The sequence below is a fragment of the Clytia hemisphaerica genome, unplaced genomic scaffold (genome assembly GCF_902728285.1).
Source record: "Clytia hemisphaerica strain Z4C2 unplaced genomic scaffold, Clytia hemisphaerica genome assembly, whole genome shotgun sequence".
NCBI lineage: Eukaryota > Metazoa > Cnidaria > Hydrozoa > Leptothecata > Clytiidae > Clytia > Clytia hemisphaerica.
In genome coordinates this window covers 94462-120910 of record NW_027103453.1, presented here as the reverse complement: position 1 = coordinate 120910, position 26449 = coordinate 94462, and the positions used below count along the sequence as shown (strand labels likewise).

The 26449-nt window shown below is 35.0% G+C and overlaps 4 protein-coding genes across 4 annotated transcripts in view; all 4 read right to left on the bottom strand.

Moving 5' to 3' along the window:
* Window positions 1-2637: 2637 nt before the first annotated feature.
* Window positions 2638-26449, bottom strand: part of LOC136798211 (zinc metalloproteinase nas-15-like) — a 38338-nt gene continuing 14526 nt past the window's right edge. Inside the window, exon 4 of the mRNA XM_067054791.1 lies at window positions 2638-2802. Coding sequence (XP_066910892.1) covers window positions 2684-2802 — 119 coding nt within the window. The 3' untranslated portion in view covers window positions 2638-2683. The remainder of the gene's footprint in view (window positions 2803-26449) is intronic.
* On the bottom strand, window positions 3628-7451 carry LOC136798206 (zinc metalloproteinase nas-8-like). Its single transcript, XM_067054785.1, has 4 exons — window positions 7427-7451; window positions 5881-6051; window positions 5034-5078; window positions 3628-3866 (listed from the first exon to the last, which is right to left on the bottom strand). The coding sequence occupies exons 1-4, from the start codon at window positions 7449-7451 to the stop codon at window positions 3628-3630; spliced, it is 480 nt and encodes a 159-aa protein (XP_066910886.1).
* On the bottom strand, window positions 6444-10336 carry LOC136798213 (zinc metalloproteinase nas-6-like). Its single transcript, XM_067054792.1, has 5 exons — window positions 10225-10336; window positions 9726-9872; window positions 8269-8392; window positions 7427-7530; window positions 6444-6571 (listed from the first exon to the last, which is right to left on the bottom strand). Exons 1-4 carry the CDS (start codon window positions 10295-10297, stop codon window positions 7458-7460), a joined length of 417 nt encoding a protein of 138 aa, XP_066910893.1. The 5' UTR covers window positions 10298-10336; the 3' UTR covers window positions 6444-6571; window positions 7427-7457.
* Window positions 20748-23395, bottom strand: LOC136798205 (uncharacterized). Its single transcript, XM_067054784.1, has 4 exons — window positions 23298-23395; window positions 22725-22899; window positions 21914-21958; window positions 20748-20986 (listed from the first exon to the last, which is right to left on the bottom strand). Exons 2-4 carry the CDS (start codon window positions 22873-22875, stop codon window positions 20748-20750), a joined length of 435 nt encoding a protein of 144 aa, XP_066910885.1. The 5' UTR covers window positions 22876-22899; window positions 23298-23395.

The following is a 26449-nucleotide window of genomic DNA, read 5'->3' as shown; positions in this document are numbered from 1 at the left end:
ATCTTAAGATAGCCTTCTTTGAAATGTGTACTGATTTCTCCATCGTATATTGCATACACGCTTTTTTTTTTATAAGAATGGTGTTTTTTCACTTCATCATGGATATTCTTAACTTTTTGGCGAAAATCATCCAAAAATATTCTTACGGTATTCTTAGGTCAAGATCGAAATTGGCAATCTACAGGTTAAAATGCATTAAAAATGGCATTCTTAGGTTAAGTTGCTAAATTCCATGATGGTGATATTCTTGCCATATTCTTAAATTTTTTGGCCATTTTCATCATGGACATTCTTATAAAGTGTATTCTTATAAAAAAAAAAGCGTGTACCTCATCGGGAAAAAAAAGGCAGGGTTTTATTTATTCGGGGTTTTTATTCGTCGGGGAAAAACTTCGTCACATAGAGGCATTTTTGTCACTTTTTTTAAAGTTCTCTACAAAATAAAGAACATAAGTCATAAAAAGGAATTATCAAGATTTTCAGTAATGCTCATTTTTTCAATAATTTTATTACAAAATTGAATCACTGCTACAAAATGCCCAAACTGCTACCTTTTTTGTTGCCAAAACATGCTCAGAAATGAGGGACATCTTCATATAAAGACTTTGTTGATATTTGGATTTTTTAAAGACTTGACCAACGACCGACATTGTGTTACTATCGTTATTTTTTATGAAACTATTGTAGTTTTAACTTAGCTTGTTTTGTTTATTAGCTAATAAACATTGTGCCTATAGGCAAAAGAACTCGTTTGAAGAGGAAGTCATTTTATTTGTTCTGCTAAGAAACATCTCTGGAAACATTTACAATGAAAAACTAAAATAGAAATCCTTTTTTCTGTTGAAATAAAAAAATGGGAGAAAATCTTGGTCGGGGATTGAAAAATCGGGTAACAATTTTAGTCGGGGATAAAAGAACAGGTAAAAGTTTTGGGTGGGTGATGAAATATCGGGGAAAAATTTTTCTTTATTAACAGCAGATTTTGATGCATATGTTTCGATTTAACCAGTCACTGCACTGTCAATGCTCATTCTTCATTCAAAATTTGGAAGAATACAAAAGCAGCCATCGGCTAAAATTTACAAATTATCTGTTCTGAGAGGCATATTTCCCTGCAAAATGTATCCGTTCTTTTCTTGCTAGACTCCTGTATAAACTTATCTGTTCTTGAATAAATTCAGGCTCCTTGAAATTTATATATGTTCTTAGTTTAAATCATGACTACTTGGAAAATTCATCTGTTCTTATGCAATTTGATTGAAGCCAGGATGTTCCTTTCCTTGGTTGATTGGAAAAGTGAATGAATTTATTTTCTAATTGATTGCTCCTGGATTTTCAGAACAGATATTTCATAATCCTTCCTAGACTTTTTTTGTGCTTGAAAAAAAAAAACTGGCACTTGGATTTAACTCCAAAGTTTCCTCTCCTGGAAAAAAGAACAGATATTTTGAAGAATTCCGCTGCTGGCTGCTGCTGAGAATAGTTGCTAAGAGTAATTGCGAAGTAAAAAAAACAAAAAACAGTTACTCCCATTTCAAAGAGACAAAATATTTGATTGCCACAGTTTTAATGTTACCCTGTTAATAGCAGATTTGAATTTATTACTAGAAGATTATTTCAATGTTTTGAAAAAGCGTTTTCCCACATTACTTTTACGAAACTGGCTAGTCGGAAGTTTTTGGACAAGGATAAAATTTCAGGCAGTTTTTCACGGAGTGATTAAAATTTTTGACTAAATTTTAGGGGGGAAAGGGGGTCTTGTAGGATGATTGCAGCCTAAGTTTTTAGCTATAACTTAAAGGGACATAAAAATAGCAAAATGTAAACATTGCGCAAACCACGTGTCATTAAAGAGAACAATTAAAATCACGTGTCCAAAACAAACCTGAAAACAATTGAACAATCAAAATTAGCCATATTTGGTTTAATTTTCTATTTTGACATGTGACATTTGTTTTGATTTTGTATCCGCTGCATACAGTTTGTTTACAAATTTCGCAAGTACTGTTATGTCCTTTAAATTAATTATTTGCACAGAATAGACCTTTCATAAATTACGTCACGAATATCACTTGCCTCGTATTCAAACAATTACCATGGTGATTATGTCTCTTGAGATGATTTTTTTATGAATAGGAAGTAGCTTTAATAAAATCCGCTGGGACATAATCGCAATGGCAATAATTTCAAAACGAGACAAGTAATGTTTGTGACGTAATTTATGAAAAGGTCTATTGAGAATTCAAAAGACGGCTTGTATTTAAACTTTTATATATGCGTATTTTTTCACATTAAAGGCGAGGCAAATTTAATTTGTTGCTTTACGGGCCAAGCTACCACAAAAAGAGGGTCGGTCGGTCGGCGAAAAAATAAAAATAAAAGTAGAATTTCATCTATGAAACTCTTAAAAAGGCAGCAAAAACTATTACATCTTGACAAAAATGCGAAATAGGATATTGAAAGACCCAATAAGGTCGATTTCATGGATAAAATGAAAAATCGAACATAAAATTCTCAAAACCTTGGAAAAACTACCAAAATTTTGAAAATTTGGCATTCTGTAAAACAATGAAAATAAAAATGTACTACCAAAATGTATTTCATTTTTATCTCGATTTTTGGAATTTCAGGGTCGGTCGGGCTTGTAAAACAACTAATCAAATTGGTCTCGCCTTAGAGTCTTTTAACAAAAGTTACAATAACGTTTGCAGCTACGTTTCATGTAATTTCTCCATGCAGAACTAGAACTGTTGCATTGGTGTCGTCCCAATTTGTGACAATCAACCACGCGATCGTAACAATCTGAAAGTTTAAGATATACATCATTGGAAATTGAATCTATTTAATCATTTTGTTAGTGTTGTTATCCACATTCTCAAAATTTAGAAGTAGGTCAAAAATGTTTCTTTTGAAAGGGTGAGTTTCAAAAAACTATGCCTTAACCCTATTCAACCTAGGCTTTTAGGGGCGGTTCAGAACTAGGGGAGGGGGGGCTTTTCCTGTACCACCCCTTAACTTTTGATCTAGTGGGTCTTTTTGGATGAAATTTGGCACACAAGATCCTTGTCACGTAAGGTAACTTTTGACAAAAAATTTTTTTGATCACGTCACTCGTCATGCCCAAAGTGAGCAAAAACCGGAAATTTCCTTTGTTCTTATAAATAACAATTGTATTCTAACAAAAGCTTTAGAAAAAAGTTGCCTGAGTTTAAAATGCTTATTTTATCCCAAATATTCAATAAATTACAGTTTAAACGATATATTTGACATTAAAAATAAATTTGTATTGGAAAAGTGTCAATTTTTGTGACACCTGTCAGAAATGTCATCATGCTCAAGGTGTGAAAATATTTAGGTGTCAAATTTTTTTTTATTTTGAAGCTAAATAAAAGTTAGGAATTTACAGAAAATTTCAAGGCAAAAGCTCTATTATTTCAGGAACTATTACCAATAGTTTGACCTCCGAACAGAAAGAGCCCCCCCCCTAGTACGAATAGGGTTAAAGTTTTTGTTTTTAAACAAGAGTGATATCGAAAACCTTTAAATAGATTACATGAGTATAGTACGGGGCCCGAGTACCAGTACCTAAGATTAGTTTTAGGTATGTCAAACTAAATAACAAGAGAGCTAAAGAGAACCCTTACTTCCAGGGCGTGGTGTCTCTGGTTTTGGTGTCCATGGTTTGGGCGTGTTTGGGCGTGGGGTATTAGGTCCGGGTGTCCATGGTTTGGGCGTATTTGGTACTCCAGTAACTTTACAGAATCCACAACTCTTTCTACAATGTTTTTGAAGGTAAGTTTGCCAAGAACTTGACTGACAATTTCCTTCGTGGACTTGTGAAGCACAACCTCTCAAATCGTGACAATCTGTATTGTAAAAAATTTAAGAGCTAAGATTATTCCATGAGACTATGTCACATCTACCTCGCCTTCAATCCGAGCTTTAAAATTCAAAAGAACACCTTAAAGCCAGAAATGTCATTGCATGGACTAAACAATACTCTAGTTTAGACGACCCACTTTTCACCCTGCCAATTCTAATTGTGAATTAAAGTGGGCAAAAGATTGGCTGTCTAAAGTCAATGCATTGCCCTCTTTTGACGTCAATGCAATGTTTTCTTTCAACCTTTTTGAAGCAAAGAATTAAACTGCCCACAATAAGAATACACGTTTTTTTTTATAAGAACAAACTATATAAGAACATAAGGCTTCGAGGCCCAAAAATTTAAGAACATTCTAAGAACATTCTAAGGCTTTGGAGACTTAAAAACATGCATTTTCTTAAGAAATTACATCAAAATGCTCAAAAAATGCTGGAAATAAGAACATTTTAAGAACATTTTTAGGCTTCAAATCCAAAAAACTAAGAACATCCGAAGGCTTCGAAAATTTTTGACGTTCTTATAAAAAAAAAAACGTGTAGGCAGGGCAGAAAGTCGGCCGTCAAAACTAGAGCTAAGAAGCAGTAGATAACATGTTCTTAAAGGTTTTGTTTGGATTGAAATGTCTGATGATGCTGATGTAGTAAAAACAAGTGTGACAAGATTAGAATAGGGTTTTTTTTTAATGAAATTACATTGAATAAAAAAACATTCCTCGCAAACAAAGAAATTTTTACTGATACTCTTTCGATAGTTTTTATGTTTATAATAAATAGACACGTTTTCTATCTTATAATCAAAACATTCGATTGCAAATTTGCTCCAAATCAACTTTGCTATTTTTTGTTTACAAAAGCAATAGAATGTGATGTCACATCTTGCAGGATATCGTTGCGTAAAAAAATAGCTTTACTTCATCCGACTCAGCATGTAAAATAAGCTCCTTTTACTCCCGTAGAAAACCTTTAATAAGTTAACTTATATAAATGGGAGGGGCTTAAAATCTGCATTCTCTGGTTTAATCTGAGGCTTGGATTATTCTTGATAAATTTTTAGAATTTTGGCCAACAATTGAGTCTCATGTTCATTTAAAACTGTTCTTATGGGATTGTTCTTATAAAAAAGCATGTATTAGTTTGCATGAGAAACGAACCTTTGGATGGTGGTGTGTAGGGTGGTAATCTTTCGTTGCTTTGTGCTAAAATAATGAAAATCATTAATTCAGGAGAACTTCCATTGAATGTGTAGCCAACTTTAGTATTTAATATGGATTTTTCAGTGAAAAAAATTTTAATAACCAACTGGAATGCACGTATTTCCTATTAGCGGATTCATGTAAAAAAGTCACGAAAAACGTCGAGAAAGTCTCTGATTGGCTGAAATATTGCATATACAAGCATATTTTTTAAAAATGCCCAGAGTATGAGGTAATCTTTGCATGCCTCCGCCAATCAAAAGTTTGTTTACTCGACGTTTTTTCGTGACTTTCGCATGAATCTGCTAATAGGAAATATGTGTATTGAGCAGGGTGAAAAAGTTTAGAACTTACGATATCAACTTTGTTTTGGGAAGTTGCTGTTTTCGGTTTTTTGTTTTTGCTGAAACTCTCGTCAAATAAGTTCAAGAAAAAAGAATTTGGAAAGTGTTTTTTTTTTCTCAACAAAGTCAATTTTCTCGACTGTAAGGTACTAACTTATTAGGTAGGTTTGAAAAACACCATAATGGCCGATGATAGATTATGATAGACTACCAAACTAGTCTGTTAATTATGTTAATTATGTCAGAGGGCGGGAACATAAAGACGGTTATCGTCTGCTAGAATAGGAGCTGCGTAGGAGAACGAGCAAAAGTCTGTGAGAGGCTGCTGATTAACATTCAGCCCTTGCCGCCGACAAAATTTCTGCCTACGGTTACCTAACTTCTACACTCACTTTTTCCGTGTGATACCGTTTCAGCCCGATTGGCGTGCCAGTCTAAGATTATAACTGAAAAAAACTTACAACATCCGTAGAGTAAATTCAATTGTTTGATATCAATATCACTGAATCCCCGATCGCCTTGTCCAATACCGATCTCGTATTGTATGCTGGGATCTTTTGCCTGAATGGTCATTTTGCCGGAACCGAATGCGTCCCATGAGTAATGCATCATTGATCTGTAATCGTAGTGACCTGTTGACAAAAATTATTGAACATTTTGAAGGTGAAGTTTGTTTTGATTCCCGAGGGTTAGGTTAATCTAGTTAAATGTATATTAGAAACATTTTTTATGACTAGGTTGTTTGAATTATGGAAATTTCGAGTTACGTAGACTTGTTGAGATGGGTTTGTTATCTGAAGCTGCGAGAAACCATGTTCGAGTTAAGGATAGTTATTCGAGTTGAAGATGTTCGAGTTATGGAGACTCTATACTGTAGAAAGGGCTTTCATAGTAAGTTGTTTCATTTTCAACATATTAGTCATTTCACTCAGATGCTTAGTAAAGTAAGGTAATTGAGGTTCCAGGTGTTAAAAAACTGATTCAATGTACAGTATTTTCACTTTCAAAATTATCTCCTGTATGAAATTACCTTTGAGTCAGTTGTAGAGTATGATTGTTTCTTGAAATTATGTTCCGTTCCCCGGGCGACGTTGTGGAATAAAATGGTGACGTGGTTGTCTCTGTCAGGACGTGACTGCTCGTGGTGGAAACCTATGATAAAAGATTTGATTGGTTTATTTGTTAATTGGTAACAGTTTATTTTATTCTTAATCTGCTTTTAGGTTTTCTACAAATTATCAGACGATTTGAGACAGTATCATATGGTCTCGTGAGAGAGGCTTTGCTCGTTATGCTACTCTTGGTACAGGACGTACACGTTATTTTTTAAGAAACTAGTTTTACCAAGCAGCCTCAATGTTTCTTAAGAAATCGGCCTTTTGTGCCTTAAATGTTTTTTACATGTTTTTGAACTTTTTGAAATAATCAGCCTGTTTTTCATGCAAAGAAAAAAAAACATTTGTTTTGATTGAAAGGTTCTTTTTAAAAAACGAATTAAAAAATGTTATTTTCTCATTCTCAGGTTCAGCATGTTTCTTAAATGTTTCTTAGTTTTTAGGCATTCTGAGTCTCGTGTTTCTTAAAAGTGTGTTTCTTAAAAAAACGTTTATTGTAACGACAAGAAGATAAAGGGTTTAAAACATTTTGTTTTTATTTTTCATCTTTCTTTTAAGTTTTATCTGGTTCAAAAAAATATTTTTACAGAACATTACCAAATTAACCGAGGAAAAGAACATTCAACTTTGCACGGCATAGACTTAAGGATCAAACCCATATAAAAGTTTAAACTTTGTCTTGACTTTGGAATATGGAAATAAATAAAGAAGCTTTTGGTGAATATGGATAAAAAAACTTCAAAGTCAGACAAAGTTTTACACATTATATTTCTGCTTTTCAAAAGCTTCCTCCTACAAACGAAAAAGTTGAAACATTGATTGTACATGTATCTAACTTTATTTTTCCTGAAGATTTCTAGCCTGTGTGACAATTTCGTAAATTTTTACTTACCTAAACTGTGACCGATTTCATGCATGATGGTTTATCTCCAATGACATCCTTTGGATAACGAAACCCTATTTCTGCCGCCGGTATAACCGACTGGTGACGAACAACTAAAATAGAAAGACAGAATTCATACGCAAATCGTGAATGTGATACAGTGTTTGCTGCATCGTCAAGACAAATCTGGGCCAAACTTTCTCAACTTTTTGTTGTATAAGCTATTCTCAGGATCAGCAACAACTATCTCCAGAGTGGATGTGATTTTAGCTCATTCGAAAGAAGAATGTACTTAAATATGGGGAGGGGGTAGAGGATATAGCATTTTTTTGGAAATCTACCCCCCCCCGGACATCATTACTTTTTACCCCCGGCCAGCAGGTCTAACCCCCCGAACAACATCAGTTGACCCCCTGGGCATTCAAAATCAACCTCAAACAGAGCAATTTTACCCCCCGGATAAGGCAAATTTGTAGATTTTCCACTATCCCCCGGACACTGTATCCTCCACCCCCCATGTACGGACATTTTCTGGAAGAGCGCATTCGAAAGAAGAACGTACTTAAAAACTTGTTTGAGAGGGAGTAATCAAATCCTTTTAAGGGTAAAAGACTAACGTCACAAGCAAAACCCCTTGGGACTCGGAATTTAATAAAATTCAAAGTCGCTAGAACCCAAAACTACTCGTACTACTCGAAAGCTCTCGAAAACGATATAGAGGACTTTTTAGTGGACATGGTCGATTTCTCAACGTCACTCGAGAAAAACGGCGTTGAAATGACGTTTTCTAAATGATTGGAGCACCGTAAAGGGCGTAAAGGGCGTGAACTTAGAGGTAAAGAAAACCTTACCCTCCACCCATGTAAAAGCCGATGTAAGCTCGTTCATTTGATCGCCTCTTAAAGCGAATACAAGTATATTTGTGATATTGATCGATCGAATGTTGAAATTCACGCATGAATTTTCCATCACGGGCTATATTCAATGAGTAAAAAAAGAAGAAGTAAGTAAAGTAAGTATCTGGTGGCTGTCGGTGAAGTCGGGAAGGAGGGAGTCTATGGAATGATGGAATGATGAGGTTGAGCACCACACCTAATCTCAGCCCAAAGTGAACTTACAAGGGGGCCAAGCCTGGTCTCTGTGACATCTTTTTTACAACCTACTCATTTTTAGTCTATTCCAAAGAACAGTACATTACAAGATATTTTTGAGAGGGAGGACGCAGATTAGTCCCGGGAAAACTTTTTGTGACTATAATAGTGACGCCATAGGCAAAACTGCAAGGGGGAAATAAGGGGTAGAGAAATAGCTTATTTTCAAAAGTCAAAATAAACGAAAATGATTGGTACCATTCTGATAGAGCATGAAATTAGGTCGTAAAAAAGATGTCACAGGAGCCCAGGCTTGGCACCTTACAGTTAGATCAGATTACGCTATTCAAGCTACTCATTCGCTGAGTTGGCGGTGGTCGGGATTGAACCTCTAACCCTTGGATAGTACACGCTTTTTTTTTTATAAGAATGGTGTAAATCCATTTCATCATTGATATTCTTAACTTTTTTGGGAAAATCATCCTAAAATATTCTTACAGCATTCTTATTACTTGGGGGTAATTGGCAATTTATAATTTAGAATGCTCTAAAAATGACATTCTTTGCTTGAATAGCAAAATTCCATGATGGTGATATTCTTAGGATATTCTTAATTTTTTGGCCATTTTCATCATGGACATTCTTATAAAGTGTATTCTTATAAAAAAAAAAGCGTGTAAGGAGATTGTTTTATGGACTAATAATTAATGGGTATTCGTTGAGATAATATGGGGGAGTTCGAGGGTTTTTGACCAGTTAAAACCATCCCTGTTCTTGTAATTTCGGGAAGTGTTTAGAAATCAAACTTTGAAATGAACTCCCTCTCAAATAAGGACATCCCTCTCCGAAAGTTAGTGTAAATGTTATTTCTTTTCTCTGTTTTGTTTGGAATTTTCTTTTACACCCCCTTCTCACAGACCCACTGGGACCCCTTCCCAATGAAAATAATGGTCAAAATATCATCCTAGTATACTCTAATTTTTGTCCCCACAAAAAATGATCGAATAAACCAATTCTCATTGCGATATATATTACTATTTTTCCCACCCCCGCTGAATTTTCTGACTTAAAAACAAAAGAAAGTAATAAAAACATTGCTGCGCTGCGGTAAAGCTTCGACAACAACTCCCATTCACGAATTTTCCTTCGGCCTAGAGCTTATTTCTTAGATAGTGACTAAGCTTGTAAAATACAGTATAGTTTTATTAATTTCTTACCTAAATCAGAAGTCAATGAGTAAGGAACGACGGCGTTTGGCCACAATTTGTTTCTGTTGCCAGTGGATGAGAAAGTGAAAGTTCCATCTTCGACCTCCTTCTGCTGGTCAGGATCTAAAATCATGTCCCCTTCGTAAAGACCTGCGTCTAAAATGATATGAAAGAATAGGAAGAACGTTGTTACAGTTGATAATTTAACAAGTCAATTGAAATTGATCAGTTACACGGAGACAGGATGCTCAAATCCAAAAATTAGTGAAAAATCTACAAAATTTGCCCTGTCCGGGGGATAAACTTGCTCTGTGTGGGGGTCATTTTCAATGTCCAGGGGGTCAACTGATGCTTGTCCGGGGGTCAAAATTCACAATGTCCGGGGGTAAATTTAAAAAAAATGTTATATCATCCACCCCCCATATTCAATTTTTTTTTCTGAAAAAGCCCAATGCGCCAAATGATCTGAAAAATGTTAGAGGTTTTCTTAAATCTTGCTTTAACTTACTTTCCATTTCTGGTACCCAGGCTCCACTGGCAAAAGCCAAACAAGTTGCCAACAACAACGTTCCTAACTTCATTATGCTGTTCTTTACTTCAGCTTTGATACAAAAATGTTTGAATGATTTGGAATGGCATTTAGCTGGTCCTTTTATGCAAAACCTGTGAGTGCTTGATGTCAATAAGATTTTAAAGATACTATTGCAGAAAATTTTTTCAATGTAGAAAAACGAAGCTTAAATAAAATTATCTTTGTTTTGTTTTCCTAAACATAACGCCTCTTCAAAAATATTTGAGAAAGATTCTAAATAGAAAATCACTAAAAATTAAATGTAAATTTGATAATGATATGTTTTTTGATTCAATTTGTGAGATTGTTTGAGGAAACAAGTTTGCGTGATGATTTTGCACACGTTTGTGTTTGTACGTTGAACTTCCCACACACACACACATACAAAAATAAGTCTAAATTCTGAAACCGAGTTCGTCAGAAAAATTACGATTCGATTTAGAACACATGTCATGTCAAAATATTAGAAAAGAAATACTGACACGAATGCTACGATATTCTATTTTGCCTCGACTTTCTTCCAACTTCCAATGATCATGGCGCTTTTCCAGGGGTTAAAATCTTAAGGTAATATCTGCCAACCCAAAGTTCCATACTTTAAGATAGTTTCCATCGGCCATAAAACCCTCCATGTTCAACACTAGCGAGTATTCGAGTTGACATGTCGCCAAAAATACCAAAATAGGAGCAAAGGCAATATAGAGCCATACATCATCTATCGACTTTGTTTTGCACACCGTCGCCCTCGATGTCCTTAGCGAGTTTATGTATTTACACTTTTGAGGACGGTAGAGTGACTGAAGCAATTTGGAAAAACCCGCACTTCCGACCAGAAAAATCGAAGACGGTAAAAGTGCTGACTTACTGCCGTCCTCAACTGGTCAGGATCTAGTCAATTTAGAACCTTACCGTCTCCGTTGCAGAAAAACACACATACATATACTCGGTCTTGTTCGGGGAAGAGTGCCAGGCTCTGTGTCACACGTATCACATCACAGATGTAGAAAAACAAAAATAAACACCGAAATTAAAAAAGTTAATTAACTATTGCATTTTTTTTAGAAAGGTCGAGGTAGCTAATGTTAAACGAATTTAAATCGCATTGCTAGAGTAAAAACTTTGTAAATAAAATGCATCATGAATAAGTTAGAAAACAATTCTCGATAACTTTAACGTTATGAAATATGTAAAGAAAGTTAATTCTTTTTTAAATCATAATGAATGTTGTAAAAACAATTATACCACCCGGTATTTTCTTACTTTTGTTAAACACACGCAACGACCTTCTACTCAGAATCATGTTCAAAGGCTGAGGAAAGTAATGTATGTGGAGTAATTTGTTATTGTATAGACCGTCCATAGGCGAAGCGAGATACCCTGCAAAATTTATGAGGGGGTGCAGACGTTTAGGACATATTCATTATCTTTTGATAAAACAAAGACAATAATTACAGTGTCGTAAAAACCGCTCTTATCCATAAATTTTGCAGGGTATCTCGCTACGCCTATGAGTCGTATTCTCCTAACCGACTATGGTAAAGACCAAAACTCTGGTTAGGTGAAAAATCAGCTTCAATTAGTTAGGTTGTCATTTTTAAGGCAACATACTATTATCTAGGCGTTAGTATGCAGCTGAACAACTATGCCATTTCATCAGAAAGAAGTGGAAGGATCCTGAAAGAGTACAAGGAAAGTTTCCTCAGAAATAAAAAAATTGTATAAATCAATTTGAATATCCATAAAAATATGATAGGGAGCCCCGCCCCTCTTAGTAGGAGGGGGGGGTTTTCAGGGGTCTTGAATACCGTCATACCGACAAAAATTTTGGTCAAATACCGTAATACCGTCGATAAAAGAAGCCTAATTACGTAAATACCGATACCGGTAGAAAATGAAATACCGTAATCCCGTCGGTTTTTTCTGGTAATACCGATTTACCGGGGAAAAAAAGGCTCAATACCGTCGTACCGTAAAAGTGAACCCCCCCCCTTAGTAGGGGGAAATTTGTTTGTTCGAAAGCTCTCAAAAAATTAAGATTATAGATATTATGCGAGTATAAGTGATTTCAGTACCTAACTTGAGATATTGAGCTTTCAAAAAGTGTAAAAGCTGGACAAAACGGCTGTTTCTGTTCGAGCGAGAATGTCAATTTCAGGCCTTCAACTTGATTTCATCGATTATTTTGATCTGGGAGGGATTCATTGGTTTCTAGGCTATATTTCAAGCCCTACTGGACCATTTTTGAACTTTTGGTATGCAATATATCACTAATCTTAATTTTTGAGAGCTTTCCAAAAATATACAACAAGTCTCCGTTATCTCAAGCTAAAAATTTCAGTAATTTTAGACCCCCTATGATTTTTGCCTGAGACCATACTATTATTGTTCAAAAATCACACCAAAGTGTCTGAAAATAAATTAGAACCTAAGTAATTTTGATTCCCCTACCCCTTAGCTTTCCAAAAATGTATAACAAGTGCTTTGACCAACGACCTAATAAAATAGATAGACCAGTATCCTATTGAAATGATCCGCGTAAGAATGATAAAAAAATTAATGATTTTTTGCATCATTAAAATGTCATTCCGCGTGCAAAAGCATTTTTTTAAGATTAGCTATTGGTTGATATTGATCACATGACCTAAATTTTGTGAATATGTTCTTAATTTCAAGTCAAACTTTTAGGCTTAAAAATTAGTAAACATTGTTAAAATTATAACATTTGTATTTGGATAGTGTTTGTATTTTCTATCTTAAGAACGCACCATGAACGCACGTTTATTTTCTTAGTTAGAGTCTTTCAAAAATGTTTAAATTCTTAAAGAAAATGCGTTGAACAGCGCAACAGTGTTGTCAAAAAATATTGAAAAATATCTTGTGAGAAAGTTGATTAAAAATGCGATCAGACGTAAGCAAAAAAAATCGAAAATTATGTTTTTGGTCAGTAGAAATTCGATATAATTGATTTTACACCATTTAGAGATGCTTGTAAAAAGTCTAATTTCTTTGTAATATGACTTACGCGGACGGTGGAAAGACGGCAAGATGAAAGAATACAAAATGAATAGAAAACAAAAGATTTTTAAGAGCCATTGTATGAAGTTCTTGGTCTATCTATTTTATTAAGTCGTTGCTTTGACCAAAACAATCGAGCGATTTTACAAAATGCCCTTTACTATCTTTCTCCCTGGGTTTCACCACCTATCCTGAATACAATTCAATTTAACAATCATAATAAATTACTAGTTCTCTGATGAATTAAACTGATATTTTCAATGACAATGTAGTGAATATTCATACAAAGTAAAAATAATATTTTATCAATTTCCTACACTTGATAAAATAATATTTTCACTATACATATTACACGTCTCTAATTTAAGAAATTGAATTAAATAATTTGTGTTTAGAGCTCTTCAATAACGATACGTGTCACTTGATTCCATCCTGTGTGCGCATTACCAAGTGGATAACCTGAACATTTCCCAACGTTGAATCCAACGCTCACAATACCTGATTTGTTGATTTTGCAAACACCTCTCAGTGTGAACGGGATGTGGTCATTATTCCCAATGTGTCTGTAGTATGAATGGTCTATTGGGTAAGGAGAACATTCATTTCCATCAAAGGTGATAAACCATCGACTGCATGTTTTAGCCTTTCCTTGCCATATATTTGAAGAGATTGACACCATTAAGTATGAGTCCGTCTTTGATTTTGTAAATTTGCAATCCTGTTCATTTGAAAGAATAAATAAAAAGTCATAAGTAAATATCCCATTTAAAAACATACAATAATTTTTTTTCGGAATAATTATTCTTCATTTTTGATCCCACTATAATAATGTGGTTAAGGGCCTTGACCATAGTGAATTTTTAATATTTGCCACGCAGAAAATATAAATTCAAACTTGATGTAGCCCACAAAACTGTGGTATGTTATACATTTTCTTTTAGGCCAATTATCCTTGAGTTTGAAAATTGAAGAAGCGCAATGAAAAAATTTGATGAAGAAGAAAATTAAGACTTTTGCAAAGAAGAGTATTTCAATTTTGAACAGCTTATTGTCGGCGAAAAAAAAAACATTTTGAAATTTTTTTTGCAGTAGATGATGTTTCTTTTACCGAACTAAAAATAGATTTTCTGAAGATTTTTCTAAAAGCTTATTTGTCCCAAATCTTTGAAAATAGTGCTTTTTGACCAATTTTTCATCCAAATTTTTCATAGAAAAACATCCATAACTTTTGATGTATTAATTTAGAAAAATTTCCTGAAAAAGTAAATACTTTTCAATACTTTGTGGACAGTTTGAAAAAACTTCGAAACAAAACGGTTAATTACTTATTAAAACTTAGCCCTTTTTACAAAAGAGGGTAATGCAGCATATTATTAACCTCTTTAAAGTTCATGGCGTCATTTTTTGCAATTAAATTCTTAATTACTCTTAAGGGATTTGATTAAAAAGCAATTTAGAAAGGCAATTATTTGTTAAAAGTGTTAAAGAACCTAAAACATAACTTTCATGTTCAAACACCAAAATCTATTTTTTGGCTGTGGTCAGAGACAATCAAGTATAAGCCCGAAGGGCTACAAGTCAATCTCCTTGGTAGGATTTGAAGCCAACAAATCCTACCAAAGTTGCGCGACCTTGAGCGACCCGAGTGGTTTTTACACAAATGACAGATTGAAACTAAAATTTACCGCTAAATTTCGAAATAAATATCAATCGTAAACAAAGTAATTGATAGATCTGTCGTCAAAAATGCAGCGCATTTTTTAAGGCTTCACTTTTTCTTGCCTGAGAAAGGTTAGAGATTGAACTCTAGCCCTTCGGGCTTTAAACTCAATGGTCAGAGCCCTTAATCTATCAGCTGCAAGCTGCACTCTATCCTTCGAAGCTTGGTATTTCAGAGGATTCACGACAATAATATGATATACCAGTAAATGCTCTGCTATGGTTAATGTCAATACATCAAATTTTTTAACATTTAAAGAGGCCATACCTTAATCAAGCCACTATCTGTAATTGTTGGAAAATTTCCAGCACATTCTTTAAAGTGTCTGCCACCAATTGAACCATCTAAAATCACAAAAATAGCTCTTAACCTCAGAATTAACACCTTACAAATTTCTATTACACAACCTCACCGCTATTTGATTATTTGCACACCATTAAGCCATATTTTTCAAAAATTCATGCCATAATGCGCCACGAAAACCCTCCAACCGATGAGGGCTTCTTAATGGAGGTAAAAAAGTTTGTCACTTTTTATGCTTATTTGCGTTAATATTTCATTTTTATGGGTACCACGATTTGCAAAAGTCTATGCTCGTTCAAACTTAGACAATCCTATCATCTACACATGGTTAAACTCTACCACCGCTTTTTCCGTAAACTGCCGTAATGGGTGTTAACTGCACGCATACATATTTCCCTGCGTTTAATATCCTTCTAACGGTATCGATAGCATTGTCTAGTCGTCTACTTTGTCAGGCTATATACATAAGAAAGATTTTATTTCTAAGTGTTTTGATATCTGATCAAGAACCTTCTTTGCTTATAAATGCTATACATGTAACAGAAATTAAAAGAAACCTTTACTAACCTTTTCCAGGGGGGCCTTGCTCCCCCTTTGTTCCATTTATCCCAGGAACTCCATTGATACCGTCTTTGCCATCTAATAATGAAATTTATTTGATTACTTTCAGTATAACGGAATCTTATATGTGTTATAAAAAGAGTACGAGTAAGTCAAAAAGATATCCTCTGATATGTTTTGATAACGTATGTAAAATTCCCGTTCGAGAGTCCCCCCCCACCGTTTTTGCGTTTAGGACCATTCAAAAATTACGTACATATATCCGATCATATCCGAGAGAATGCGCGCAGCTTACTTTTTACTGATCTCTTTAAAATTAATTACATACATGCTTTTGCTCTTTAATCTTTCACATTTACCTTTTCCTGGAACACCTTGTTCTCCTTTGGTTCCATTTGACCCAGGGCGGCCTTGTATACCTTGAACACCTTCTGGCCCTTTGACGCCAGGTAGTCCGTCTCTGCCGTCTTGTCCCGGGCATCCATCTTCCCCATCTCGTCCAGGTGACCCGTTTAAGCCATCACGACCGTCTCGACCCGCTCGACAAGTGGAAGCAGACGAATGAGCGAGAGTTTTCTAACGAAAAAGAATAGAAGATTGCTATGAAAGATTAATATGTAATTTAGTGTGTTCTTAGACGCAATAAAGATATCTTTGCTCCTTTTTGACGATCATCTATTGATATTTTGTGGATCTGGGTACGAAAGTCATTAAAGTTTAGTGTATGTGCATGTACTCGACAGAGCCAGCGGCGGCTCACAAGTCTCCGAGAACAACCTCGAAGTAATCCATTCAAATATTTTTCCTTAAAGCATGAATTTAGGCGGGAATTTAATTTCGCGGATCGCCGTAAGAGTTTTCTCAGAGGTCGTTTTCCAAGCTCGTGTTAAAGACACAATGAATCGTAAAACTCAAGAACTTACTTTTAGATTGTTTTTCGTGTCTAAAGCTGCTTCTTTATTTCCTACTTCGTTGGTCGAACTGGTTGAGCCAAGTACCAGCAAAATTTGAATGAAAAATATTACTTTCTTCATTTTTGCTTATTTCGTTGATGGTTTCGCAGATTTCTTCAGTCTTTTGCGTGCTCTTCTCTATCTCTTTCGTTTGTGTTGTCGATTGCCTAAGTTTTTCGAAATTTAAAGAAAAGGCAAAAGCCATATAGTTCCCAGATCCTTTTTTATAATTTCAAAGGTTTGATTGAAACTAATGTTGCTCTCAAATTGTAAACGAAACATTTAAGGTAAGATTTATTCAGAGGTTCAAGCTGGTTAAAAAGTTTATGTTGAGCAAATGTATTTGAAAGGTTTACTTTAGTAGGTAACTAAGAATTGAAACGATTTCTCAGAAAGGAGAGTTATGGGAATCAGTTTCTCTCTATTTTTGGATGTACAAACTCTCTACTGTATTGCGAAAAGTTTATCGTGTTATCTCTGCATGACATAGGTTTCCATAGCTGGAAAAATAAATTTACAATTACGCTATAATTACATTTGGGTTATTTCATATTCCACGTATGAAATTTTTTTAAGAAGATAAAAAGTTTTGTTTTTAATCTTTTCTCTTTACCCGTGAAAATTGCATGCCCAAATCATATTCCGACCTATGTTGTTGAATACCAATTCTATTCAGCGCGCAATTAAAGCAGAGAAAAGTAAAAGTTTCGATTTTTTTAAATCTGTTCCACTTATTTCTGGACACACATACCATGAGTATCTTATCTTAAGACAGCCTTCTTTGAAATGTGTACTGATTTCTCCATCGTATATTGCATACCTCATCGGGAAAAAAAGGGCAGGATTTTATTTATTTGGGGTTTTTATTCGTTGGGGAAAAACTTCGTCACATTTTGTCAATTTTAGGGGCTAAAACTTGAAAAAAAGTCAAAATTTTCTGAAATTTTCCCGTTTTTGACTTTTCGTAAATTGCACCTTTTCAAAAAGTTAAATATTTCACAAAAATTGATTTTAAACTAATGAAAATGCCTCAAAATGGTCAGAAAAGGGTTATTTTTCACATTTTTAGGGTTTTCTCCTAATTTCAGACCCCCCAGCAGAGCAGAAATCGGCATTTTTAATTTTCAAGTTGAAGGCCTAAAAATTGACATTCTCGCTCGAACTTCAATTTTCGAAAAATTGTTAATTAGCCAAAAGTGCCAATATATTATTATGACACTGATTGTAGCTTGTTGTGTTTATTAGGCAAAAGAACTCGTTTGAAGAGAAAGTCATTTTATTTGTTCTGCTAAGAAACATCTCTGGAAACATTTACAATGCAAAAATAAAATAGAAATCCTTTTTTCTGTTGAAATAAAAAAATGGGAGAAAATCTTGGTCGGGGATTGAAAAATTGGATAACAGTTTTAGACGGGGATAAAAAACCGGGTAAAAGTTTTGGTCGGGTGATAAAATATCGGGGAAAAAATTTTCTTTATTAACAGCAGATTTTGATGCAAATGTTTCGATATAACCAGTCAATGTCAATGCTCATTCTTCATTCAAAATTTGGAAGAATACAAGAGCAGCCAACGGCTAAAAATTACAAATGATCTGTTCAGAAAGGCATATTTCCCTGCAAAATGTATCCGTTCTTTTCTTGCCAGACTCCTGGATAAACTTATCTGTTCTTGAATAAATTCAGGCTCCTTGAAATTTATATATGTTCTTAGTTTAAATCATGACTACTAGGAAAATTCATCTGTTCTTATGCAATTTGATTGAAGGCCATGATGTTCCTGTCCTTGGTTGATTGGAAAAGTAAATGAATTTATTTTCTAATTGATTGCTCCTTGAATTTCAGATCAGATATTTCATAATCCTTCTTAGATTTTTTTTGTGCTTGAAAAAAATAACTGGCTCTTGGATTTAACTCCAAAGTTTCCTCTCCTGGAAAAAAGAACAGATATTTTGAAAAATTCCGCTGCTGGCTGCTGCTGAGAATAGACTTGACTTACTTGACTTAAGAGCATAATCCCACGGGGATCTTTGCACACTTCTTGGAGACAAACTCTTTCCACGTTTCTCTGTCACGGGCACGGCGCTCAGCAGTAAGAAGTGGGATCCCTGTGTCTTCTCGGATTAGATCGCTTCATCTTTTTGGGGGACGTCCACGGGGTCTTATTTCCTTAAAATCTAGCTTATAAGCCTTGTGCACATATTTGATGTTGGGGTCTCTTCTTGAGATGTGACCAAACCAATTCATTCTCCTCCTTGACACCAAGAGTACGCTTTAAATCTACTATTTTTGTTCTGTCGATTCTGCGTTTCCCAGCCATGATTCTGAGGCAGTCGTTTTGGAAGACTGAAAGTTTTGACATATCTTTTTTCTTTAAAGACCAAGTTTCACAGGCATATATTGCTATTGGTATGATGAGTGCGTAGAAGAGTCTCGATTTGATTCGTAGAGATAAGTCGTTTCTTGACCATACATTTTTCTTTAGTTTACCAAAAGCAGCTGAGGCTAGGGCTATTCTTCTTAACACATCATCGCTGACTTCAGGCCCAACAGATCCGAGAAAGATGAATTTAGCAACGTGTTCAACTTCTTCTCCATCAATGAATAATGAGTCAGTCTCATTTGATAGCAATTTGCATTTTTTGACGTTGAAATAGTTGCTAAGAGAAATTGTGAAGTCAAAAAAAAAACAGTTACTCCCATTTCAAAGAGACAAAATATTTGATTGCCACAGTTTAAATGTTACCCTGTTAATAGCAGATTTGAATTTACTACTAGAAAATTATTTCAATGTTTTTAAAAAGCGTTTCCCCACATTACTTTTACGGAGCTGGCTAGTCAGAAGCTTTTGGACAAGGATAAAATTTCAGGCACTTTTTCACGGAATGATTAAATTTTTGACTAAGTTTCAGGGAGGAGGGGGTCTAGTAGGGTGATTGAAGTGGGACATAATCACAATGGCAATAATTTCAAAACGAGGCAAGTGTAGGCTGCTGGCATCCACTAACGGATTCGTGCTCCTTATACTACCTAGGGTTTGTAGAGGTCTGCAATTCAGACTAAGGCAAGTAATGTTCGTGACGTCATTTATGAAAAGGTCTATTGAGAATTCAAAAGACGCTTGTATTTAAACTTTGTATATGCGTATTTTTTCAATTTGGAGTCTTTTAACAAAAGTTAACTGGAACTGGAACTGTTGCATTGGTGTCGTCCCAATTTGTGACAATCAACCACCCGATCGTAACAATCTGAAAGTTTAAGATATACATCATTGGAAAATGAATATATTTACTTTATTAGTTCTCAACTTCAGTTGAGCTAGAATCTGTATGTCTGTCCGAAAACTTTGGGGCAGGCTGGAGACTTCAAAAATGGTCGGATTTGGCTGAAATTCAGCACACTTGTTCATTGGGTGAATATCTGGGGGCGCTTTTTACACTTTTGCAAAAATTATATTTTTATATTTTTCAAATTTTATATTTTTCATGAGTTTTAACTCCAAAACGAGGCTGAAACTTTGAAAAGTAGACTTGCGACTTCAAAAATGATTGGGTATCGGCTGAAATTTGGCCCACTTGTTCATTGGGTGAAAATCTGAGGGTTTTTTTTTATTTTTTCATCTTTGATTTTTTGGGACCTGGTGACAAGTTTTTCATCAAAACTCATTTGGTTTTTTATTGGACTTTAGCTTATCAGTTTTACAATTAGTCCTACAAATGATTAAAAAATGCTAAAGTTGAGCCCATTTTTATTCATATACTCAAAGTTTGAAAGTAGGTCAAAAAAGTTTCTTTAGAAACGGTGAGTTTAAAAAAAACTATGCCTGAAGTAGATTACACTAGTATAGTACGGGGCCAGAGTACAGTACCTTAGATTAGTTTAAAGTATGTCAAACTAAATAACAAGAGAGCTAAAGAGAACCCTTACTTCCAGGGCGTGGTGTGTCTGGTTTTGGTGTCCATGGTTTGGGCGTGTTTGGGCGTGGGGTATTAGGTCCGGGTGTCCATGGTTTGGGCGTATTTGGTCCTCCAGTAACTTTACAGAATCCACAACTCTTTCTACAATGTTTTCGAAGGTAAGTTTGCCAAGAACTTGACAGACAATTTCCTTCGTGGACTTGTGAAGCACAACCTCTCAAATCGTGACAATCTGTATTGTAAAAGATTTAAGAGCTAAGATTATTCCACGAGACTTTGTCACATCTACTTCGTCTTCAATACGAGCTTTAAAATTCAAAAGAACACCTTAAAACCAGAAATGTCATTGCATGAACTAAACATTACTCTAGTTTAGACGACCCACTTTTCACCCTGCCAATTCTAATTGTGAATTAAAGTGGGCAAAAGATTGGCTGTCTAAAGTCAATGCATTGCCCTCTTTTGACGTCAATGCAATATTTTCTTTCAACCTTTTTGAAGCAAAGAATTAAACTGCCCACAATTAGAATAGGCAGGGCAGAGAGTCGGCCGTCAAAACTAGAGCTAAGAAGCAGTAGATAACATGTTCTTAAAGGTTTTGTTTGGATTGAAATGTCTGATGTTGCTGATGTAGTAAAAACAAGTGCGACAAGATTAGAATAGGGTTTTTTTTAAATGAAAATACATTGAATAAAAAAACATTCCCCGCAAACGAAGAAACTTTTACTGATACTCTTTCAATAGTTTTTATGTTTATAATAAATAGACACGTTTTCTATCTTATAATCAAAACATTCGATTGCAAATTTGCTCGAAATCAACTTTGCTATTTTTTGTTTACAAAAGCAATAGAATGTGATGTCACATCTTGCAGGATATCGTTGCGTAAAAAAGTAGCTTTACTTTATCCGACTCAGCATGTAAAATAAGCTCCTTTTATTCTCGTAGAAAACCTTTAATAAGTTAACTTATATAAATGGGGGGCTAAATGGGAGGGGCTTAAAATCTGCATTCTCTGGCTTAATCTGAGGCTTGGATTATTCTTGATAAATTTTTAGAATTTTGGCGAACAATTGAGTCTCATGTTCATTTAAAACTGTTCTTATGGGATTGTTCTTATAAAAAAGCGTGTATTAGTTTGCATGCATGAGAAACGAACCTTTGGATGGTGGTGTGTAGGGTGGTAATCTTTCGTTGCTTTGTGCTAAAATAATGAAAATCATTTAATTTAAGAGAACTTCTATTGAATGTGTAGCCAACTTTAGTATTTAATATGGATTTTTCAGTGAAAAAAAATTTAGTAACCAACACGTATTTCCTATTAGCGGATTCATGTAAAAAAGTCACGAAAAACGTCGAGAAAGTCTCTGATTGGCTGAAATATTGCATATACAAGCATATTTTTTCAAAATGCCCAGAGTATGAGGTAATCTTTGCATGCCTCCGCCAATCAAAAGTTCGTTTACTCGACGTTTTTTCGTGACTTTCGCATGAATCTGCTAATAGGAAATATGTGTATTGAGCAGGGTGAAAAAGTTTAGAACTTACGATATCAACTTTGTTTTGGGAAGTTGCTGTTTTCGGTTTTTTGTTTTTGCTGAAACTCTCGTCAAATAAGTTCAAGAGAAAAGAATTTGGAAAGTGTTTTTTTTTTCTCAACAAAGTCAATTTTCTCGACTGTAAGGTACTAACTTATTAGGTAGGTTTGGAAAACACCATAATGGCCGATGATAGATTATGATAGACTACCAAACTAGTCTGTTAATTATGTTAATTATGTCAGAAGGCGGGAACATAAAGACGGTTAGCGTCTGCTAGAATAGGAGCTGCGTAGGAGAACGAGCAAAAGTCGGTGAGAGGCTGCTGATTAACATTCAGCCTTTCCTAACTTCTACGCTCACTTTTCCCGCGTGATACTGTTCCAGCCCGACTGGCGTGCCAGTCTAAGATTATAACTGAAAAAAACTTACAACATCCGTAGAGTAAATTCAATTGTTTGATATCAATATCACTGAATCCCCGATCGCCTTGTCCAATACCGATCTCGTATTGCATGCTGGGATCTTTTGTCTGAATGGTCATTTTGCCGGGACCGAATGCGTCCCATGAGTAATGCATCATTGATCTGTAATCGTATGGAGTGCCCTGTTGACAAAAATTATTGAACATTTTGAAAGTGAAGTTTGTTTTGATTCCCGAGGGTTAGGTTAATATAGTTAAATGTATATTAGAAATATTTTTTATGACTAGGTTGTTTGAATTATGGAAATTTCGAGTTACGTAGACTTGTTGAGATGGGTTTGTTATCTGAAGCTGCGAGAAACCATGTTAGAGTTAAGGATAGTTATTCGAGCTGAAGATGTTCGAGTTATGGAGACTCTATACTGTAGAAAGGGCTTTCATAGTAAGTTGTTTCATTTTCAACATATTAGTCTTTTCACTCAGATGCTTAGTAAAGTAAGGTAATTGAGGTTTCAGGTGTTAAAAAACTGATTCAATGTACAGTATTTTCACTTTCAAAATTATCTCCTGTATGAAATTACCTTTGAGTCAATTGTAGAGTATGATTGTTTCTTGAAATTATGTTCCGTTCCCCTGGCGACGTTGTGGAATAAAATGGTGACGTGGTTGTCTCTGTCAGGACATGACTGCTCGTGGTGGAAACGTATGATAAAAGATTTGATTGGTTTATTTGTTAATTGGTAACAGTTTATTTTATTCCTAATCTGCTTTTAGGTTTTCTACAAATTATCAGACGATTTGAGACGGTATCATATGGTCTCGTGAGAGAGGCTTTCTCGTTATGCTTTACTTGGTACAGAAAGTACACGTTTTCTTTTAAGAAACTAGTTTTACCAAGCAGCCTCAATGTTTCTTAAGAAATCGGCCTTTTGTGCCTTAAATGTTTTTTACATGTTTTTAAACTTTTTCATATAATCAGCCCGTTTTTCATGCAAAGAAAAAAAAAACATTTGTTTTGATTGAAAGGTTCTTTTTAAAAAACGAATTAAAAATGTTATTTTCTCATTCTCAGCCTCAGCATGTTTCTTAAATGTTTCTTAGTTTTTAGGCATTCTGAGTCTCGTGTTTCTTAAAAGTGTGTTTCTTAAAAAAAACGTTTATTGTAACGACAAGAAGATAAAGGGTTTAAAACATTTTGTTTTTATTTTTCATCTTTCTTTTAAGTTTTATCTGGTTCAAAAAAATATTTTTACAGAACATTACCAAATTAACCGAGGAAAAGAACATTCAACTTTGCACAGCATAGACTTAAGGATCAAACCCATATAAAAGTTTAAACTTTGTCTTGACTTTGGAATATGGAAATAAATCAAGAAGCTTTTGGTGAATATGGATAAAAAAACTTCAAAGTCAGACAAAGTTTTTACACATTATATTTTTGCTTTTCAAAAGCTTACAGTTTGGACGGAAATCCTAGTGAAAATTCTTAAATGACGTTTTTCTCCTACAAACGAAAAAGTTGAAACATTGATTGTACATGTATCTAACTTTATTTTTCCTGAAGATTTCTAGCCTGTGTGACAATTTCGTAAATTTTTACTTGCCTAAACTGTGACCGATTTCATGCATGATTGTTGATCTCCAATGACATCCTTTGGATAACGAAACCCTATTTCTGCCGCCGGTATAACCGACTGGTGACGAACAACTAAAATAGAAAGACAGAATTCATACGCAAATCGTGAATGTGATACAGTGTTTGCTGCATCGTCAAGACAAATCTGGGCCAAACTTTCTTAACTTTTTGTTGTATAAGCTATTCTTAGTATCAGCAACAACTATCTCCAGAGTGGATTTGATTTTAGCTCATTCGAAAGAAGAATGTATTTAAATATGGGGAGGGGATAGAGGATATAGCATTTTTTTGGAAATCTACCCCCGGACATCATTACTTTTTACCCCCGGACAGCAGGTCTAACCCCCCGAACAACATCAGTTGACCCCCTGAACATTCAAAATCAACCTCAAACAGAGCAATTTTACCCCCCGGATAAGGCAAATTTGTAGATTTTCCGCTATCCCCTGGACACTGTATCCTCCACCCCCATGTACGGACATTTTCTGGAAAAGTGCATTCGAAAGAAGAACGTACTTAAAAACTTGTTTGAGAGGGAGTAATCAAATCCTTCTATGGGTAAAAGACTAACGTCACAAGCAAAACCCCTTGGGACTCGGAATTTAATAAAATTCAAAGTCGCTAGAACCCTACTACTCGTACTACTCGAAAGCTCTCGAAAACGATATAGAGGACTTTTTAGTGGACATGGTCGATTTCTCAACGTCACTCGAGAAAAACAGCGTTGAAATGACGTTTTCTAAATGATTGGAGCACCATAAAGGGCGTAAAGGGCGTGACCTTAGAGGTAAAGAAAAACTTACCCTCCACCCATGTAAAAGCCGATGTAAGCTCGTTCATTTGATCGCCTCTTGAAGCGAATACAAGTATATTTGTGATATTGATCGATCGAATGTTGAAATTCACGCATGAATCACGGGCTATATTCAATGAGTAAAAAGAAGAAAATAAGTATCTGGTGGCTGTCGGTGAAGTCGGGAAGGAGGAAGTCTATGGAATGATGGAATGATGAGGTAGAGCACCACACCTAATCTCAGTCTAACACAGTGATCTTTCATTGGAACTTTTGTAAAATCGGGATTATTTTGGCTAATTTGCTTTTTATCTCCTAAAGTAGTGCTCATAAAGAAATGAGATTTGGTATTTTAAGTCTCCTTGTAGGGAGTGTAAAAGTAGGAGAAAAAGTTTTTTGATACATCAAACTGTTGACAGTTACTGAGCACTTTCGTTTTCGAGATATCCCTCTATCCCGTCCTCATCCCGGTTGAGATCCCTCTAAATCGGAATCAAGATAATTCCGGATAGGAAAGTGCTAGAGACTTGAAATTTTCACAGAATGTACTTTTATTTGCCCTCTAAAGGATAAAAGAAAAAGAAAGCATTTTACCTCAGTCAATTTCCTAAAATTTGACTAAAACAAGAAATTTTGAATCCGATTAGTCCAATGAAAGATCGCCGTGTAAAGTAACTTACAGGGGGGGGGCCAAGCCTGGTCTCTTTTTTACGACCTAATCATTTTTAGTCTATTTAGTCCGGGAACCAAACCCAAAAAATGGCATTTTGCTTAACCCAAGATTCTACAGGATAAACTATACATTTTTGGAATCCCCAACTATCCTAGTTTTGGAAATGGTCGGTCCCCAAAGCTAACTCCTGGTCAATTTTTCAAACTGGGCCCGAGTTTAGGGGGTACTTTTTACCCTTTTTAAGGATTTGTTAAGGAAAATGCCATCCCAGGGATAATATAATTTGCTGTATCTAGTCAATCAGTTGACCAATTGCTTTGAAACTTTGCAAAAAGTTTCAAGGTAGGCTGTTAATTATTTTCGGCAAAAAATTTTTGTGAAAAACTATTTTTATAGGTTTGCCTGGGGAAAAAAAGGGAAAATTTGGGTATTTTAACTAAATTTTGACCCTTTTTAAGTCTGGGACCTACCCAAACAACTTTTGATGAGACACAAACTAATTGTTATAATAGACTTTGATGCAATACATCAGAAAAAATTCAAACAGACAGTATTATTAGTATTATTTCAGGGCTGCAGGGGGTAAAATTGCCCATTTTTATGGGTTTTTACCTTATTTGAGCAATTTTCA